The following is a 21,931-nucleotide window of genomic DNA, read 5'->3' on the forward strand; positions in this document are numbered from 1 at the left end:
TTCCCTGGCCCTGTTCACTCGTGTCCCACATTCTCTGTTTCCCTTGGTGTCATTTTGTCAGCTTGAGCTTTCAGGGTGGAAGTTGGCATGCAAAAAAATTTCAAAAACTTCCATGTGCAACAGTCTCTTAGTTTTGATCCCGTAGCAAATTATTGCCGATTACTATCCTCCCTGTAAACACCTTGTCTTTCATTCAGTACCTCCCACGTTACCTTTGCTGTTATTAGTTTTAGTGTAGTGCAGGATTAAAACTGCCTTCCCTATTATAGCACATTGAAACTTCACAATTACTATTTAAAAAGAAACTAACACAAATTGAAGAATGAAAGGCAAACGAGAATTGTTTCCATTTGCAACAAAAACATTTAAAACTGCAAGTGATTAGAATATTAGGAAAATAATTGATTAGCTGAAACTTTTTCTCTGAAGTCACAACCACGTAAGAAACCGTTTGTTTTTATGCAAGATGGAGGTTAATTTCTGTGAAGAAATTGAGAGCATTAATAAAATAGTTATTGCTAGAATACATTTGGAAGCTTGAATCTTTCCCATTTGCCTAATTTGTTCTCTTTCTTTCCCTCTTTTTCCCTTCTGCTATTGTAAGTTTTTGGCCTGTTTTGGATACTCTCTGGCATGACCATGCTGGTCACACCTCTAGGTTGTCTCTAAGTGCTTTGTCTTCAGCGGTGTGCCCGCAATGTCCTGCATATAATGATAGGGTTCTCTTCTGATCTGAATGGGATATCATTTCTTTTGGACATAGTCTCAGACCCTTCTCCAATGTTTCTGAAGGCACATTCAAACAGCTAGTGAAGGGAAGCCAGGTGTGAATTATTCCAGAAGCACCAAGTGAACATGAAGAGCTAAAGTCAAAGCAAATCCCATTTTAACTACCTCTTTCTTCTGTCCTCAAATAGAAACAAGAGTGGTCATTCAGCCCCTCGTGCCTATTCTGCCATTCAGTTAGATCATGGCTGATCTGTACCTCAAACTCATTTACTCACCTTTGTTAGATAGTTCCTTGCTACCCTTACCTAACAAAAATAGTAATACTATGTTCATTTGATGGCTTGCTGAATTGTTTTCAGCTTACTTTTCTTTCCAGAGACCTGATAACTGCAAAATCTGGCCTGCTTTTATTTTTGAAGGTTCTAGTTTCCAAACTTGTGCTTCACAGTCTCTTGTTGACACCTGGAGGAGGTGTAAGGAGGGGAGAGATGCTGGAAGGGAAAAAAGCTTGTTGGCATAGTAGGCTCAGAAGCAATTGTTGCATTTATTGAGGTGCAGCTCCTTTATCCACCAAATCATTTATTCACCAAATCACGCAGATATTCTTTGCTGAGCGTGTCGAAAAGAAGCATTGTCACCCCCAATGTACTGTGTGGAGATAGAAGTCGAAGACAAAAGCAAAATGCTGCGGATGCTGGAAATCTGAAATAAAAATGGAAAATTCTGGAAAAGCTCAGCAGGCCTGACAACATCTGTGGAGAGAGAAGCAGAATTAATGTTTCAAGTCCGTGTGACCCTTTTTCAAAGCTGAGGACAAGGTTGGTCGAGGCATGTTTCAGATGTGGGTCTGATGTTTGCTGGCCCAGTTAGCGAGAAGATGTGCTGCCAATAGTAGAGTTTGAAACCTTTCTCTTGTGCGAGATGCACACAATGAGTCTCTGAATAAGCAGGAAATTCTCCATCAAAATAAGGGTGACTATCGGTCACTGGAAATTAATACAGCATTGTATTTAGTGACTTAGGGTTAAATTGTATGATGCTGAATGTTATCCTGACGATGAAAGGAGACCCTTATGAGACAATTCCTTTAAAGATTTCCATAGCAAGGAGTTGCTAGGCAGCATCTGTTGTTACTCAGGGCTGTGAGTAACTGAGAGTTGGAACCTTGTGCACTAAAGTTGCTCGTGTGTGTGTGTGTGTGTGTGTGTGTGAGTGAGTGAGAAAGGAGTGCATAAAGCCTGCAGTCAGAACTTCCTTTGATGAAGGGCCTTGACCTTTGATTAACAAGCTTGACTCAGCCTCTCTACACTGGTCACTGTGTGCTTGTACTTTTTATTTCGAGCTAGTTATTATTGTATCTTTTAAATTCTCCCTTTTAGGAGGTGTATGATAATAATCACTTCACCATTTATTTGAGGAGGGAGGGGAACTGTGTGCATTTATCAGTTTAATGTGAAATAACAGCCAGGCTAGTAAGACAAATCTAAGAATTCTACAGAAAGACTGAATGCAAACATTGACCATAAAATGTGGTTTAACTCTCTGCATTGAGGATTGCATTTAACTACATCACGGTTCTTTAAGCCATTTTAGTGGAATCCAACTTGTCTCTTCTGCAGATATCCATAGTACAGTCTTATTATTTTGAAGTGCTCACAGGTGTAAAACCATATTAATGATTTGTAGGATACACAGTGCCATTGTGCTGTCACTTGAGATTCCTGGGCACAAAATATAAATGCTCTTAAATGTTACAACTGTATGTTATCTAAGCTGAGCTGTTAAAGCTAATTTAATAACCTAATAAAAATTGTGAAAAGTGACATTTGTAACTCTTGTTGCAAGCATGCACCTTATATTCATACTGTTTACGTTTGGGACTATCAATGCAATGAAATCTGAAAAAAGTGTATCAGTGGTATAGGAGAACTTCAAAATAAGCCAAAAGGGGGAATTAAGTAGATTTAATATAAGCAACAGTATAGTAATTAAAAAAAAAAGACTTCTCAGGTAGTCAAACCTCCGGGACTTGATGGTTCGATCGGGTGTTAAGAGAAACAGGTGAGGGAATTCCAGGTGTGTAAGCCATAATTTTACAAAGCACTGTAGATTTGGGAATTGTGCCAATGCATTGGATAATTACAAATATCATTTCATTAAGACAGGATGGAAGGAGCAACAAATAAATTAGAGATTTGTGAATTTAACATCTGTTGTGCAGAAGTTGCAGGAATCTAACATCAGAAAATAGGTGAGCATTTACACAAGTAAATGTCAACATGGTTTTGTGATGGGTTGGTCAAATCTGACTAAATTTGTCAGGTATTTGATAAGGTTCCACATGAGACTGTTAATGAATGTTAGTGTGCACGGAACTGGAGACAACCTTAGGACATGGGCTGATGGTTATTTGGGAGATATTTCTCCCAACTTAGCCTCCGTGATATCTGTGCTCCTCTAATTCTGTCCTCAATCAGAATTGCTCTGTCACTGGTGGCCATACCTTCAGTTGGCTGGGCCCCAAGCACTGGAATCCCACCCCCCCCCCGCCCGCCCCACAGCTCTCCACCTCTCTACCTCGCGTTCTTCCTTTAAGGCGCTTCTTAAAATCTACCTCTTTAACCCACCTTTTGATTATCTGCCCTAGTATCTCCTTATTTGGCTTGATGTCAAATTTTGCTTGATAACAATCCTTTGAAGCACTTTGGAATGCTTTATTGCATTAAAGGCACCATATACAAAACCAAGTTGTCATACATAAAGCTGTGAAGTCTTAAAATGAGTGTTTACTGTTGTTTCTGTTCTGTTGATCTCTTTGCCATTTTGTAATCAGAAAGTGCCGGATTCTCATTGAGATGAAGGATACTGGGTGAGGGAGGGTAGAGAGGAGCTACACTCAAACTATTAACTGTTCACTATTCTTTCTGTGTTAAAGCATGTTTGGTGAATTGACCTTTCTGCTTGCCAGCTGTTTTTGGCAGGGAGTGTCACCACCACATTCTGTCTATGGTACGGCATCTCAATTGAAACCTTGTATGAATATGTGGGTGAAAAATGATAATCTCAGTAATGACGAAAACTCTTTTATTCAGTTCAGGGCATGCTAATAATGGTTACTTTGTTTACTAATAAAATGAGACTCAAACTTAATGAGGTAGGGTCAGAGCCTTTAATTTGCTGGCTAGAAAATACATCACACTAGAAGACTTGTTTTTTGGGAAACACGGGGCCCTGTCACGGTTACTTGGTGGCTGGATGCATCTCGGATTTCACTTTACTGGTTGTTTTTGAAGAGGATCAGCTTGCTATAGCTGGGAGGTTTCACACCTTCTGCTTGCCCTAGATGTCTGTATTGCAGTCACAAGACAAATGAAGGGGGGGGAATGTAGTCGTTAATGTGAGTGTTGACTTACTGCACTCCTGTTTGAATTAGGCAGGCCTGATAACTTCGTAATAACCGGTCAGTAGTTTGCCATTTGCTCTGATTGCACATTGGGAAGACCAAAACCATTGCCTTCAGCCTCCACCACAAAATCCGTTCCCTTGCCACTGATCCCTCTCGCTCCTGGGCCACTGTCTTAGGCTTAATCTGACTGACTGCGACCGTGATGTCCTATTTAACCTTGAGCTGAGTTTCCAACCTCATATCCTCATCATTGCAAAGGCCACTTAGTTCCATTTCCCTAACATCACCCTGCACTCCTACCTCAGTTTATATGGTGCCGAACCCATCATCCATGGTTTTGATACCCCCAGACTCGGTTATTCTGATTCCTTCCTGCTGGCCCTCCCATTCACCATCTTCCATAAATTTGAACTCATCCACAGCTCTGCTGCCTTGCTTTCTAACCTGCACTGAGTTCTGCTCACTCTTCACCTTTGTGCTCACTGATCTGCATTTAGCTCCTGGTCCACCAATCCTTGGATTTTAAAATTTTTTATCTATGTATTCATTGGTATTGCTGCTCCCTATCTCCATAATCCCTCCAACCCTACAACTGTCCAAGAATTCTGCATGGATCCAACTTGCAACTCTTGTGTATCTCTCACCTCCCGACTATAACATTGGCGTTTAAGTCGCTTTAAGCTCTGGAAATCTCTCCCTTAAACTTTCTGCCAACTCACCTCTGTCTTCCTTTAAAACTTGCCTTAAAAAACCTAATTCTTTGACCAAGCTTTTTGTCACCTGTCCTGACATGTCCTTTGGTCCTGTGTTGATTTTTGTCTTTTTGCGCTCCTGTGAAATGACTTGAGGTGTTTTCCTACACTAAAGGTTTTCTATAAATTTAAATTATTGTTTAATTATCCCCGAAGTCTGCATGTGAGCTAATTAATTGCTTGTATTAGCTTCAGACACTGATTCACATGGGGTGGGGGAGGGGGCGGGCGGAGGGGAAGGGAAGGGTGGTAGTTGCTGCAGTGAAGTACACTATATGTCCAAATTAACAATTACAGATTGTGAATTGCGCAATGTTACTATGGTTAAAAATGCTAAATTACATACATTTGCTATGGTGCTTTGGACGTTAGTTGGTGTGGATAGCGTTTGCCGCATTCCTGGTATTTAACAATTTTTCTCTGCCCCACGTGCATTTAAGATTTGTGTGTTCGGGCAGTATAACCAGATTTTTATTTTTGTGTTCTGTCTTAATGAAATGCCTTAGCAATACAAGTGCTTTTAGGTTATTAAAGCCCAATGAATAGTGAGTTGGTTGCAGTAAGAAGTAAAAACCATGGATTTATCTTGTTTTAGTGGCATTGCTAATAAATTATTTTGAGCCTTTGTGAGCTACCAGCGAATTGATTGATTGGCTCCACATCTGATGGCGAATGACATTGGGTGGGGATGTAAATGAGTTTTAGGGGGTGGGTTGGGGCTGCGATGGTGTGGTTTGAGGTTACGCCAAGAAGGCAGTTTGGGTTGCTCTCCTGAAATCGCGAACCTCAAAGTTAAAGCATGTTGTGCGAATTAAATATTATCCGGGAGATGCACGAAGTTGCTCCAGTGCCAATCGGAAATGTAATTTAGCAATTAATGAATCTGCAGCACGCCAGGAGGGATCTCGCCGCAGCGTGGTAAAACAATGACCTCGCACTTGCATAAATTATCAGCCCTCCGTTACTTCTGACCTGCTGAACCCTGTGCTCAGCTGTTTGCCTTGATTCACACTGTGGTGTCTCAGCTAAACTGGGGTAGTAGCTGCATTAGACTGCTTTGTCACATCTTAATAGACTTTGAGAAAGCTGCCAGAGCTGAGTGACGACAGCTGCTTGCCAAGTGTACCAGATGTGCCTGGGGGCTGAGATGAATTTTGGGTTGGGGGGGGGTTGGTGGGTGGGATTTGCTAGAGCTCTGGGTGATGGTCTGATTGCAGAGGATGTTAGTGCTTTGTGTTTAGGAAACCATCGCGTGGCACATTCAGCCCCTGAGCTCTTAAAGCAGGAAACAAAGAGGCTCCACTCTGTACTGTCTGACTCGGACGGAAAGGAATTGATTGGCCGGAGCTGCACATCCAAACCACTGTCTTCAACTCTCTTTGACTGCCTCTGATATAATAATTGCCTCAATGCTGCTTCTTGCTGTGGTATAGACCTTGCCCTTGATGCTGTTTTATTTTTTAAATTTTTTAAAAAGCCTGGAGAGCGTTCAGATCCCTTCTTGACATGACTGTGACTCCTTCAGCGGCAAATTAGTCTGCATGGAAAGACTTGGAAATTAAAATCAGTTCTGCAATTAGCTTAAAAATAACTATTGATTGTATGGATTGGCACATGGAGATTTGTGGTTTGCACACTGTATTTGCAGTGACATTATAAGGTATGAGAAACTGCCTCTTTGTGATCCAACAATAGTAATGGTGTGTGTTTGAAAAGGAGTAGTTTGCCTCTGGCTCCTACAGCACTATTAATTTATTGAAAGCTGCACATGGTCACACTTGGTATATGCTCATTTGGTTCAGTTCTTTTTAAACCTTTTCCTTGCAATTGTTTGGCGTAATTGTCATGTTTCTAGTAATTGATAACCTAGTGTAGCAACTCTATGCATTCATTCTGCTAAAAATCTGAAATGTTTAATTTATTTAGTTTTCAGTTACTGAGCTGACTGCAAATCTGCTCCAATGTTGAGATTTTTTTAAACAAGTTTTTCACTGAGATTGGCAATTGTTTTACCCTCTTTGTGGCATTTGATTGGATTTCAGTGATCTGTTTATGTTACACCAAGTTTTTCCTCTGCAATGACAATGAAGCAGCTAGAGATTTGTTTAATGTACTTTTTAAAATATTTCTACTCTTGCCTACTTTTGTAGGCTGTTTGGCTGTCAGTTTGTGTGCTTCTGGCTTGTGCTCTCTCCCTACCCTTCCCCCTCCCCACCGAGCTGAATTGTCTGATTTTAGTTCCCAGCTGGCTATCTATTTTGATACCCTGCTTCATTGCCCCATTACGCTGTAAGTTTTGAAGCCCATCAGTCTGGTTTTGTTGTACCCCTATTTTCCTGTTCAGTCTTATCAAATCGACAACTTGAATTAATAATTTGGAGGATAGCCTTTTGGCTGTGATGCAGGTGGGAGGTTTTTTTAAAACCAGCTAAAAACCAGAAATATTCTTGATCGAATGTAAGGCAGGTTCATATGTCAGTTGGTGCCACAGCTTGAGCTCTGGTCCTCTGAGTGATGGGTCATTTGCTACCCCACAACACTTATTGGATCGTTCTCGAGCTGTCAGATGCTCCATTTCCAATTTATTGTCTAAGTGAATGGAAAGCCCTTTGAAATGCTGCACTCTTTCGGGGCCAATATCACAGCAGATAACAGTAAAAACAACTTGTATGTACATAGTGCCGTTAACAGAGTAAACTGTCCCAAAGGTGCTTCACCGAAAGGTCATTAAGAGGCACACGGTCAGAGAGGGGAGACTTTGGCCTGAGTGAGACAGAGACCGAGTGATTATATTTGGGAATTTGGTCCACAGTGGGAATTCAACTGGTAAATTTTTTTCAAGTTCAATTTTAGAGTAAGAGTTAGATTCTGACCTTTTAAGCTTTTAAGTAAGTTAAATAGCCTAGTTAAACTGGCAACTGCCTTAGTGGCAGTTAACTGTCAATCACCTGAAAACCCTTGCCTGAATAGGTGTTGATTACTGTAGCAGGAAGCTAAGCTAGAGGGTGACTCATTACAGTTCTATATATGTAATGAAGCCGGACAGGTGGCTGAGGTGGTGGTGGGGGAGCATTTTAGTGACAGCGACCACAACATGGTACAGTTTAAGCTTATTATGGACAAAGAAATAGACAAGTTGCAAAAAAATGTTTTGGATTGGGGGAGAGCGGATTTTAGTAAAATAAGGCAGTGCCTGGCCAAGGTAGACTGGGAACAGCTACTTGTGGGGAAATCTACAGAGGAACAGTGGGGGCTGGGGGGGGAGTACAAAAAGGAAATGGGGAGGGTACAGGCTCAACATGTTCCCTCTAGGGTGATAGGAAGGAGTAACAATCCCAAAGAACCATGGATGACCAGAGATATTCAGGATACGATGAGAAGGAAAAGAGGTTTTTAGTAGGCTCAAGAGAAGCAAATCAGCAAAGGAATTAGTGGAGTACAGTAAGTACAGGGTGGAGCTTAAGAAAACAGTTAGGAGAGCAAAGAGGAGATATGAGAAAGCACTGGCTGGTAAAAGTAGGGAAAATCCCAAGATATTCTATAAGTATATCAATGGGAAGAGGATAACCAGGGAAAGAGTAGTGCCCATTAGGGACCAAGGGGGTAATCTATGGGTGGAGCCAGAGGACATTGGTAGAGTATTGAACAAATACTTCACATCCGTCTTCACCCAAGAGAATGAGGATGAAGGTGTTGAACTCGGGGAGAGAGACTGCGAGGTTCTTGAGCAAATTAATATAGGGAGTTACAAGGTATTGGAGGTGTTGGCAGGCTTAAAAGTGGACAAATCTCCAGGTCCGGATGATTTGTGTCCCAGACTGCTGAGGGAGGCAAGGGAGGAGATCGCAGGGGCTCTGGCCCAAATTTTTTATTCCTCTCTGGCCACAGGGGAAGTGCCAGAGAATTGGAGAACAGCTAATGTGGTTCTGCTACTTAAGAAGGGTTGTAGAGATAAGCCAGGGAACTACAGGCCGATGAGTCTGACGTCAGTGGTAGGGAAACTGTTGGAGAAAATTCTGAAGGAGAGAGAATCTATCTCCACTTGGAGAGGCAAGGTTTGATCAGGGATAGTCAGCATGGCTTTGTCAGAGAGAAGTCATGCCTAACAAATTTGATTGAATTTTTTGAGGAGGTGACCAGGTGTATAGATGAGGGTAGTGCAGTTGATATAGTTTCTATGGATTTCAGCAAAGCCTTTGACAAGGTCCCACATGGGACACTTATAAAGAAGGCAAAGGCACATGGGATACAGGGTAATTTGATAGGGTGGATTCAAAATTGGCTTAGTTGTAGGAGACAGAGGGTGATGACAGAAGGATGCTTTAGTGACTGGAAGCCAGTGTCCAGTGGCGTACCACAGGGATCTTTGCTGGCTTCTCTATTATTTGTCATTTATATAAACGACATAGATGACTATGTGGGGGGTAGGATTAGTAAGTTTGTGGATGACACAAAGATTGGCCAGGTGGTTAACAGTGAGGTTGAGTGTCTTGGGCTACAGGAAGATATAGACGGGGTGGTCAAATGGGCAGATAAGTGGCAGATGGAATTTAACCCTGAAAAGTGTGAGGTGGTACACTTTGGAAGGAGTAATTTGACAAGGAAGTATTCAATGAACAGCATGACACTAGGAAGTTCTGAGACCTTGGCGTGTGTGTCTATAGATCTCTGAAGGCGGAGGGGCATGTTAGTGGGGGGTGAAAAAGGCAAATGGGACACTTGCCTTTATCAATCGAGGCATAGGTTACAAAAGGAGGTCATGTTGGAGTTGTATAGAACCTTGGTGAGGCCACAGCTGGAGTATTGTGTGCAGTTCTGGTTGCCACATTATAGGAAGGATGTGATTGCACTGGAGGGGGTGCAGAGGAGATTCACCAGGATGTTGCCTGGGATGAAACATTTAAGTTATGAAGAGAGGTTGGATAGACTTGGGTTGTTTTCGTTGGAGCAGAGAAGTCAGAAGGGCGACCTGTTTGAGGTGTACAGGATTATGTGGGGCATGGACAGGGTAGATAGGGAGCAGCTGTTCCCCTTAGTTGAAGGGTCAGTCACGAGGGGACACAAGTTCAAGGCGAGGGGCAGGAGGCTTAGGGGGATGTGAGGAAAAACCTTTTTACCCAGAGGGTGGTGACAGTCTGGAATGTGCTGCCTGGGAGGGTGGTGGAGGCGGGTTGCCTCACATCCTTTAAAAAGTACCTGGATGAACACTTGGCACGTCAAAACATTCAAGGCTATGGGCCAAGTGCTGGTAAATGGGATTAGGTTGGTCGGTCAGGTGTTTCTCACGTGTCGGTGTAGACTCAATGGGCCGAAGGGCCTCTTCTGCACTGTGAGATTCTGTGATATCAAAGGGATTTTTAAAGCGCATGGTCAGAGAGGGGAGACTTTGGCCTGAGTGAGACCGAGAACGAGCGAGTATATTTGGAAATTTGGTTTCAAGTGGGAATTTGGTGCATCGGGGAAAAAAGGTGCTTTAGGTAAGGTTTACTGGAAGAAGTAGAGTGTGCTGAGTTGGGGAGTTCGGTGAATTGTAGGGAGGAGGTGCTTTTATCTTCTACTCTTTTTCAGCCTCCAGTATTTGATTTCCACCTTGCAGCAAAAGAAGTAGGTAAACCAGTAACTGGTGGTATTAGTTTTATCAGTATTGTAAGTACTGTATTATCAGTGTTGTGTAGTTTACTGGCAGTGCCAAAACCTATTGGAAGGTGTAGGCTTTATTAATTATAATTAATTAATTAGCAATTATTAATTAACAGATATTGGAGATGGCAGGGCAGTTGAAGTGCTGCGATTGCAGGATGTGGGAGCTTTTGGATACCAGTGTGATCCAGGGCAAACATCTGCGGTAAGTGTTTGCGGCTGCAGGAACTTTGGCTCTGAATTATTGAGCTGGAGGCCGAGCTGCAGATACTGCGGCACGCCAGGGAAGGGGAAAGTTACCTGGATGCTTTGTTCCAGGAGGCAGTCACACCTCATAGGATAGGATCTTCTGATTTGGTCAGCGATCAGGGACAGGAGGGTGTTACTGCAAGTGAACGAGGTAATGGGACCCAGAGGGCAGGAATGCAGGAGCCTTGGTCCTTGCAATTGCCCAACAGGTTTGAGGTATTTTCAGCTTGTTTGGATGAAAGTGGGGGCTGCAGGGTGGATGAGCAGACTGACCATGGCACCGTGGTACAGGAAGCCATTCAAGCTGAGGGAGTTCCAAGGAATGTAGTGGTAGCAGGGAACAGTTTAGAGGGATTGACACAGTTCTCCGCAGCAAAGAGCGTGAGTCCAGACGGCCGTGTTGCCTGCCCGGTGCCAGGGTTTGGGAATCTGCCCAGGGCTGGAGAGGAACTTGTAGTGGGAGGGCGATGGCCCAGTCATTATGGTCCATGTTGGTACCAATGACATAGGCAGGACTAGGAAGGAGGTTCTGCATAGTCAGTATGAGGAGCTTGAAACCAAATTAAGGAGCAGAATTTCAAAGGTCATAATCTATGGATTATTACCTGAGCCACGTGCAAATCGGCATAGGACAAATCAGATTTGGGAGATGAATGCTCAGTGTGGGAGCCGTGGGTTCCAGTTCGTAGGGCACTGGCACCAATACTGGGGAAAGTGGGATCTGTACCGTTGGGACAGTCTGCACCTGAATCGTGCTGGGATCGATGTTCTTGTGAGCTGTCTAACTAGGGAAGTAGAGAGGGTTTTAAACTAAGTAGTGGGGGTGAGGGATCAAATTTGGCAAGATGTGGTAAATGAAAGAGTAGGGACCAGGCAAAAGAGAAAGGTATTATTATGGGAAATAAAAAACAGATGGTGACAGGAAGGGATAGAGAGTACAAATCTAACAGTAAATCAACAGATGAGGCTAGAGATTATAAAAAACATAAAAGGATAAAACTAAAGGCTCTGTAAAGAGTGCATGAAGCATTTGAAACAAAACAGATGACCTGAGAGCGCACATAGAAATAAATAAGTACAATTTGATAGCCATTACAGAGGCGTGGCTGCAGGAGAACATGGATTGGCACCCTGAATATTAAAGGGTATAGGACATTTAGGAAGGACAGGAAATGAGGAAAGGGGGTGGGAGTGGGTGGCTGGCTATGTTAGTTAAAGATGGCATTAACACAATAAAGAGGGATGACCTAAGTTCAGGAAACCAGGATGTGGAAATGGTTTGGGTAGAGATGAGAAATGGTCACTTGTGGGAGTCTTGTACAGGCCCTCTAATCGTAACCACATGGTAGGATGGAGCATAAAGGAAGAAGTAATGGGAACTTGTCAGAAAGGCACAGCAATAATCATGGGATATTTTAATCTACATATAGGCTGGAAAAGGCAGATGGGCAAAGGTAGCCTAGATGAGTGCATAGAATGTTTCCGGGATAGTTTCTGAGAAAAACATGTTCTGGAGCCAACCAGAGAGCAGGCTTTTCTAGACCTGGTATTGCGCAATGAGATGGGATTAATTAATGATCTCATAGTGAAGGCACCCCTAGGCAGCAGCGACTATAATATGATTTGAGTTTTACATTCAGTTTGTGGGAGAGAGGAGTAGGTCCGAGACTGTTTTTAAACTTAAGGGCAATTATGAGGGCATGAAAGCAGAGCTGGCTAAAGTAAATTGGAAAATTAGGTTAAGGGATTATCAATAGAGATGCAGTGGCAAACATTTCGGGGGATATTTCAGAATACACGGAATAGATGCATTCCAACGAGTAAGGAAAAGTCCAAGCGATGGGGACACCATTCATGGTTAACCAGAAAGGTTAAAGATCTTACCAGACTTAAAGAAAAAGTATATAATTGTGCAAAGATAGGTGGAAGGCCAGAAGATTGGACAGAATATAAGGAACAGCAAAGGATGACTAAAAGTTTAATAAGGAAGGAAAAATTAGAGTACGAGAGAAAGCTATCCAGAAATATAAAAACAGATAGTGTTTTTATAAATATTTAAAAAAGAAGCAAGTTAACAAAGTGAGCATTAATTCTATAGAAAGTGAGTCTGGAGAACTGATAATGGAAAACAAGGAAATGGCAGATGAATTGAACAGGTATTTTGCATCAGTCTTCACTATCGAGGATACAAGTAACATCCCAGAAGCAGCTATAAATCAGGAAATAGAAAGGAGGGAGGAACTGGGGAAAATTACAATCACCAGAAAAGTGGTACTGGGCAAATTGTTGGAGCTGTGGGCTGACAAGTGCCCGAGACCTGATGGACTTCATCCTAGGGTCTTAAAAGAAGTGGCTAGTGCGATAGTTGATGCATTGGTTTTAATTTTCGGAAACTCCCTAGATTTGGGGAAGGTCCCATTAGATTGGAAGATAGCAAATGTCACTATGTTATTCAAAAAGGGAGGGAGACAGAAAGCAGGAAACTGCAGGCCAGTTAGCTTAACATCTATCATAGGGAAAATGTTAGAAGCTATTATTAAAGAAGCTATAGCAGGGATAAATTCAAGGTAATCAGGCAGAGTCAACATGGTTTTGTGAAAGGGTAATTGTGTTTAACCAACTTACTGGAGTTCTTTGAGGAAGTAGCATGTGCTGTGGTTAAAGGGGAACCAGTGGATGTACTGTACTTAGATTTCCAGAAGGCATTGATAAAGTGCCACATCAAAGGTTATTGTGGAAAATAAAAACTCATGGTATAGGGGGTGACATATTGGCATGGGTTGAAGATTGGCTGGCTGACAGGAAGCAGAGAGTAGGCAGAAATGGGTCATCTTCAGGTTGGCAAGATGTAACGGGTGGTGTGCCACAGGGATCAGTGTTAGGACCTCAACTGTTTACAATTTATATAAATGACTTGGATACAGGGATGGATGGGATGGTTGCCAAATTTTCTGATGACGCAAAGATGAGTAGGAAAGTAAGTTCCGAAGAGGACATGAGGCTACAAAAAGGTTTGGATAGGTTAAGTGAGTGGACAAGGATCTGCAAGTGGAGTATAATGTGGGAAAATGTGAAATTGTCCATTTTGGCAGGAAGAATAAAAGAGAAGCATATTATCTAAATGGTGAGAGATTGCAGACCTCTGAGATGCAGAGGGATCTGGGTGTCTTAGTGCATGAATTGCAAAAGGCTAGTATGCAGGTACAGCAGAATTAGGAAAGCTCATAGAATGTTATCATTTATTGCGAGGGAAATTGAATGTAACAGTAAGGAGGTTATACTTCAGTTATACAGGGCACTAGTGAGACCACAGATGGAGTACTGTGTACAGTTTTAGTCTCCTTATTTAAGGAAGGATGTAAATCTGTTTGGAAGCAGTTCAGTGAAGGTTTACCAGACTAATACCTGAAATGGGCAGGTTGTCTTATGTGGAAAGGTTGGACAGGCTAGGCTTGTATCCACTGGAGTTTAGAAGAGTAAGAGGTGCCTTGATTGAAGCATATAAGATTCTGAGGGGATTGACAGGGTGGATGTTTCCTCTTGAGAGAATCTAGAACTAGGGATCACCGCTTGAAAATAAGGGCTCACCCATTTAAAACGGAGATGAGGCAAAGTTTTTTCTGAGGGTTGTGTCTCTTTGGAATTCTCTTCCTGAAAAAGCGGTGGAAGCAGAGTCTTTGAATATATTTAAGGCAGAGGTGGATAGGTTCTTGGTAAGCAAGGGGGTGATAGGTTATCGGGGGTAGGTGGGATGCGGATTTCAGGTTACTATCAGATCAGCTATGATCTTATTAAATGGCGGAGCAGACTCGAGGGGCTGAATGGCCTACCCCTCCTTCTTTGTATGTTATCAAATAAAATTTGACACAGTGCCACATGAGATGTTCAGATGGCCAAAAGTTTAGTTAAAGTAGGTTTTAAGGAGCACATTAAAGGAGGAAAGAGAGGTTTATGGAGGGAATTTCAGAGCTTAGGGCCCTGGCAGCTGAAGACCTATCTGTCTTCATTGGGGTAGATGTGCTGGTTTAAGTACAAATCCAATTGTAAATGATGCATTCAGGTGCTAAAACCTCTGTGTAATTGTCACAAACTGCTTCAGAATAAACCCATCCCTGACCGAGCTTTTTGTCATTACTCCGAATATCTTCTCAGAATCCAAGCTTTCTCCTTGCTATTCTTTGGATGTTTTCCCATGTTGAGGATGCTATCTAAATATATATTGAAGAGGAAATAATTTTGTTAACAAAGATATGTGGGATTAGTTAATAATTAGTTCGTGACATGGGAGTTGTTTGATGTCCGCTGAAAGATGTTTGTGTGTGTGCGTGTGTGTAGTAAAATTGCATTTGCATTGGAAGCAAAGAGCGTTTCATTGTTCGACGTTCTGTGCAGTAAGCTGGTAACTTGAAGTACAAAGTTGTTTGGTGTTTAACCCTTCTCTTTTGCACATTAATGTCACTGATTCATGAGGACTACGGGAATACATCGTTGTCATGTATGGGAGAGAAAGAAGAAGTGGTTTATCTTTTGCGAATGATCTTCCTTGTGAAAGTTTTCACGTTAACTGTAGTGTTGCTGCTGACACAAACATTATTGATGTATGCTCCCCTAATGTACATGGAGACCAACAACGCAAAAATGCTCTCATTAGTCAAGCCCAGTAACGACAGGCTGGGACTGTAAGTGGGAAGACTTGACTTCCTAGATAGTTGGCTTGACTTAATATCCCACTCCACTTTCATCCTATTCAGCTGGGTTATTATTGAGTAATAAAAACTTTCGTGGGAGGAATTGCACAAGCACTCATCACCTCATGCTTGGGTGTGGAACATATGAAATATGTCGAAATAAAAACTTTATTAAGCATTGCACTTCAGAGGTGATTTAGTATACTACTCATTGTATGTTAGACTAGAAGTGGTGGTCCTGATAAATATTCCTATGGCTACCAGAGATATATCATTAAAACCTAACCCACTATGCTGTGGTGTATGAAGTGAAGAAATGATACATACAGTACACATTAGGGAAACTTGAGTATTGCTGAAAAAAGAGACATGCTGCCGAAGCTTTTTGTCTTTGCACTCATCAGGACAGTTCGCAAGAATACCAATAGTAAACGGAACAACAATTTATACTGCACGAGAAGAGAGTGCTGATTGGTTGGCAAATCGATTCTGATTAGTAGAGGCATTAGGGAAACATAATGTGGTACAAGTACACTAAGATGCTCCAAAGATTGAGCAAACAATGTACAAAAGGCATGAAACATTTCTGTTTAGTGTTAACAAACGACTGTTTTCATATCCATTGTAGGGAGAAATCTATGCAAATAAGTATATTTCTGCTTAATAATATCAAGTAATATATAATCAAGTAATATAAGTAAGATAGATGATAGTGAGAGCACCAAAGTGTAACAGGTTATCTTGGTGGTTCTCTTTGTTACTGCACTTCAAGTTTTATACTCTGATTCACTGAAAATTGGTGAGGTCAGTGTCTAGAAATCCAGAAAGACAGATGGGCTGATGTGTTTAAGTCTTGATCAAACACTCAAAGCCTTTCAAAAGCAACAACCTTAACCCAAAAAGCTTTGTTCTGACATTGCTACACATAAAATTTTTAATACAAGTTAATTGTTCCCTTAATTTTCTTAACTTACTACTGTAAGTTTTTTGATCCCCGTGAGGAAACTGTAAACCAAAGTAACCAAATTTACCAAGCGACCCCCAAATGAAGAAAGTACCAACAAGATTTCACTTATTGTAACTTTTCTTTTACTCTCACAACAGAATTAACACAAATTAACCATGAATTAACAGGAAAATGACACTTCAGATGAAAAGGTAAATTTCACTTTTAATATTTGATACAACAAAGATTCGTCTTCTGCAACCACGAGCATCCACATCACTTCCGGCAGACATATGGCACTACATTGGTATACAGTTGCACAATATGCTGTTATTTATTTACGCAGGGTAGGTCAGGAGTCCTATCTGACAACAGCTTTCACCTTTTAGTTTCGCAGGTATGATTGTCATCAGCAAGGCACACTTCCACAACCCCCTTTCCCTCGGGCCCTGACAGTTCTGATGGTGGAGCTTTCCAGAGTTCCTTTTCAACCAATCAATAACAACCTGGTTCATGGCTTGGCCACTTCTGGGAAAACATCCAGCCCTTTAGTGTCTCTAAGCTATTCACACACATTTCCAGGTTTTAGACATTTTTAGCCAGCTCATCCAGTACTTCCACGAGCTCCTGTCTCCTTTTCTGCCAAACAGAAAAACTGACGACCTCCTGAAAGAGATTTGCTTTTCCTCCTCAAGAATTTTCTGTGTTCCCCTTTCTCTGTCTGCCTTCTCTTTGTGTCTGCATCTGTGCACTGATAACCTTCATTCTCCAGCTCTTCTGCTTGTAGCTCCTTTGTGCCTGCAGCTCTCCATTGTGTCTGTCAGCCTCATGACTTCTTTCTTAACTTCTGCTTCCAGATCAAGGGTTGCTAGGTCATTGGACCAATATTTGATAATATCCAAGAAAATTACAGTTGGTCCATTTGTAATTGATGCAAACTCTAAAGTCCTTTATTAAGATTCTTAAAAACAATTGCAGATTCCACAGACCTTTTAAAGAAATCAAAAATTTTCCTTGCTATATTGCTTCTGGGTCAAAGTTAATCACTACAAAAGTGAATGTTTGTTATATTGGTTTACGAAATGATAAATTCAGAGGTTCAGACGACCTAAACAGTGTGATGGAAAATTTGAGGCATTCATGTACTTTGAGCCTCTGAGGCTGCTTTCGTTAATATTTTAGTTCGTGTGGCAGAGTTTACTCTGATTTTGTCAAAGTTTTTTAGTCAATATCATGACAAAAGTTAACAGGCATTGTACTCCGAATCGTATGATTAAAAGTGCAGTAACATACTAAAGGGAAATTCAGATAAACTGAATATATTGTTCAAACACTAACTGCATATGCTGCCCAAACTTTTTTTGAAGGTTAAATTTTTGTGTGTCAGAATTTTTGTTTGAAAGAATGGAACAGTGTTATGTTTTGGACACTCAGAATCAAAGATGAACATTCTGAGACTAGATCTTGCGTTGCCAGATGTAGAATAAATCCACTCTGCCCCAACAATGTGACTAAACACTCTAGTCATAAGAGGTATTCTCTATTGCACCACTGTTTGCATATCCCACACCTGCCATCCTTATGTCACTGTTAATTGATGCCAGATACTGTTCACATTTGTTTGTGGATTGTCACCCACTGGATCGCACCCAGATCAGTTTCGTTTTAGTCTCTCACAGCTGGAAGAGGAGAACACACTTTCATTCCATCAGTTTGGCATGGGTTCAAGGCCAGGTCAACCAAAGCATAAAAATAGTCTTGTAAGCTCATTGCATCTCCCAGCAGCCTCCAATCCCTTCTAACAATGGCCTTTTTTAGAAATCTTTGTGCGATGCTAACCCTTATGCAGAGTGCAGGTAGTGTTTGCGTGTCAGGTAGACCAAGCGAATTGTGAACTTAACCATCATTTTAATCAGAAGCAGAGCTCCCTGAGTCACGTCTCCATCATTGGCAACAGTGATCCTGTACAACAATTGAGCATTGGGTTAGCAGCATTGTTTTGGTATTGTAAGTATTGTTAACCAAATGTTGAGATATTAAGTCTATTTTGTTTCTTTCCATTCAGGTGATATCACTCAGAAGGGCTATGAAAAGAAAAAGGCCAAACTGCTGGCTCCATACATACCACAGACTGTAGGTAAGATGACCAAGATTAACACAATTGTTGATAAATGAAAAGGAATTGGCTCAATCTTGGTCACAAAGACTATCTGTTCAGCCACCTGTGCCATATCCCTCCCCTCCCCTTGTCACCATCTCCTGTTTCTCTCCTATTGCTCCTCATGCCCTCTCTGAGCTCACCATATCCACGAGACTCAACTCTTGCTCTCTTGACCATATTCTCACTAGATGACTGACCAGCCAGTCGCCTGACCTCCATGCTAACTGTTTTCGTTAGCTGTTCCCCATCCTTTTCAATCTGCGATCATCACTCCTCTCCTCAAAAAACCCACCATCTTTCCTCTGCCTTTTTTGAACTACTGCCCATCTCCAACCTGTCTTTCCTTTCCACCATCCTTGAACTCGTCGCTTCCCAAACTCATACCCACCTTTCCAGCAACTCTCATGTTTGAATCTGTCCAATTGGGTTTCCCACCACTTGGCAACAATGGCCTTAAGTAATGTTGACTGACTGTGGTGTACTTTCCCTCCTTATTCTTCTCCATCTTTCTGCATTCTCTGACACAGCTAACCACAAAATCCTCCTTCAGTGCCTCCTTTGTTGCCCAGTTTAGTGGAATTGCCTCACCTATCTTACCTATCCACTTGTAGCCAGAGAATCTCCTGCGATGGCTTCTTTTTCCACCCCCACACCGTTGCCCCAGAGACCCGCAGGGCTCTATCCTTGGCCCCTCCCTATTTCTCATCTCCCTGCTGCCCCGAGGCAACACCATTCGAAGAAATGATGTTGGGTTCCATATGTACGCCAACGGCATCTAACTGTAATTCTCCATCGTCTCTCCTGACCCTTTCACAACCTCTGTATTGTCAGATTTCTTTGTCTGACAATGTGTGTTGGAATTTCTTATAATTAAGCTTTGGGAAGACCAAAGTCATTGTCTTCAGTCTATGCTACAAACTCCATTCCCTAACCACCAATTCTGTCCCTTCCCTGGCCACTACCTCAGACTGAACCAGGCAGTTCCCAGTCTCTGTACCCTGTTTTTACCTGAGCTGAGGCCCAGTCTCTCATCCTGTCCATCGTAAACACTGCCTAATTCCACCTCCGTGATACCTCTTGCCTGCACCCCTACTTCACCCCATTTACTTTTTAAACCCTCATCGGTGCTTTTTTTTTACCTCCAGGCTTGACTATTTCAGTGGTCTCCTGGTCAACTCCCCATCTTTCACCCTCTGTAAACTTTACTTCATCCATCACTGCTGTGCTTGCTGGTCCATCAAACACACGCATTTTTAAAATTCGCATCTTGACATTCAGATCGCTCCAGGGTCTCATCCCACCCTATCTGTGCAACCCGCTAAGATCTCTGCATTCTTCCAACTATGCCCTCTCAAGCATCTTCCCTGTGGCACACTTACGCTGTCACAATGCTCACTAAAACCCTCTACCTTCTTTATGACGGTCCTTAAAACTTTTCTGTTTGCCCAAGTTTTTAGTCTAGTATCTCCACCTTTGCCTGGGTATCCTATTCTGCCTTTAATTGCGTCCATGTGAAGAGCCTTGAGCTTCTTTGCCACATGAAAGATGCTATATAAATACCAATTGTTGTGTCTACTTCACAATGTTTTCGTTCTGACGTGAGGGTATAAATATAATGGGGCTTTATATTTCTGCTGGTGTTGATTCAGTTGACAAAAATAGACTTGATTTGAATAGCAAGTTAATGTGTGGACCAACAGTACAATGGTAATACGGGAAATAAACAGAAGAGACCTTATGTGGGTTCTTGTCGCGCTTTTGTCAAACCTTAAATCATCTCTGTGAATGGGTGGGGAGGTGCAACCATTACATCAGGACTTTGAAGGACAATAGGATCTATATTGTGGAAAGATGGATGATTTTTGTAGCACGGTTACCACGAAATCTCCTTTCAGAAGGCTGCACAACCAGCATCAATGAGCTGAGTGTCTCTTTCCTGGGTAGAAAATTTTCTATGTGATTTTTGATTTGTTCCTCTCTACGTTTGAATTGTTTCCTATATACTGAACACTGTTCAGAAAATCTGGGGATTACCATAATCCTAGTGTTTCCAAACTGCCAAGGAAGAACTGTTTCTGGACTTGTTGTGGTGGTGGGGGGTGAAAAATGCTGACACCTTCTTTGGACGTGGACTACACATTTTGCTAATGGTTTGCCATATAATTGAGCCTTCATTGGATGGCTCAGTTTGCTTTGTTGGGGTACCAGCCAAATTAAATAAATATTGTCTTTATGAAACTTTACAAGAAAGGACCAGCTGCCCAATCAGGTTTGTGCCACATAATGATGCCTGCAGCATCACTTCCTTACCATCTCCATTCTACCACCCCCTGCCCAAACCGCGTAACCTAGGAAAGGCAAAGAAAACCAGGGCCCATAAGAGGGGGGAAAAAATGCTCAAAGTCCCTGTCTGACCCCGTCAGGTGATCGAAACCAGTCCAGGAGGTCACGTGGGACAAATGTTATATGTGGAGACACTGTGATGCAATCTTTGCCCGAGTGAAGAATTCGTTTGCCAATTCTTCAAATTCTCTATGGAAAGCATTCATCATAAAAACGTAGCGATCCCATGGGGACTTGCATTAGGATAAAGATTACAGTGCTTTGGTAATGATATTCTGTCCAAACCAATATATTGACGATCATAGTTTTCTCATCCTGCTTGTCAGCACTGCCTGGCTCTCCTTTCCTTGAATGCTCTCTGCTTCCAATATGTTTATCTGTGAACTGTTTCGGGATTTTTTTTACATTAAATATAGAAATGAAAGTTGTCATTGTCAAGCTGAGATAATTTATAGGCCGGTTAATCTTGCTTCAGTTGTTGGTAAACTGCTGAAGGCTGTAATATGGGATTAAATTGTAATGTGGGATTGAATTACTAAATACTTGGGAGCAACATGATTCAGTCAGTACACATTTTTTGATTATGCTTGAGAGAATAATTGAAAGAAATGCAGTGGATATTATAGATAATTATTTCAATTTAAAATTATGGCACATGTAATTAAATGGATGTTGATACATGAATAAAGAGATGGTTGGAGTGTAGAAAGGCAAAAGGTAGCAGTTAGGGCAGGTTTCTTATGTTGGAAAGATTTGTGGTTTTCTGTAGAGTCCTGCATTTGGGCTATTTTTACTTATCGGATTTGCAAGTCGAAGGCAGTGTATTGAACGTTACTGCTGGCCCCCAAATTGGTGTGTGCTGATTTGTGATGAGAATTGTGGAGGATGATAGGATAGCAGAATGGGCAGAGATCACAAACGTGTGAAGTGTTTTTGCAAGCAAGAATAAGCAGAGAAAATAAATTTTGAATGCTAAGGTTTTAAATGACATAAAAACAAAAATTGCTGGAAAAACTC

The 21,931-nt window shown here is 41.8% G+C and overlaps 1 protein-coding gene across 4 annotated transcripts in view; it reads left to right on the forward strand.

Annotated features, from left to right (window-relative positions):
- Nucleotides 1-21,931, forward strand: part of LOC144673727 (disco-interacting protein 2 homolog A-like) — a 215,199-nt gene that overhangs the window by 65,250 nt on the left and 128,018 nt on the right. For all 4 annotated transcript variants that reach the window (XR_013574409.1, XM_078535427.1, XM_078535425.1 and 1 more), the window contains exon 2: nucleotides 18,476-18,547. Coding sequence is in view for 3 of the 4 variants with exons in the window: in XM_078535427.1 (XP_078391553.1) it covers nucleotides 18,476-18,547 (72 nt within the window). In the remaining variant the exon portion in view is untranslated. The remainder of the gene's footprint in view (nucleotides 1-18,475; nucleotides 18,548-21,931) is intronic.

The sequence above is a fragment of the Cetorhinus maximus genome, unplaced genomic scaffold, assembly GCF_964194155.1.
Source record: "Cetorhinus maximus unplaced genomic scaffold, sCetMax3.hap1.1 HAP1_SCAFFOLD_455, whole genome shotgun sequence".
NCBI classification, from domain to species: domain Eukaryota; kingdom Metazoa; phylum Chordata; class Chondrichthyes; order Lamniformes; family Cetorhinidae; genus Cetorhinus; species Cetorhinus maximus.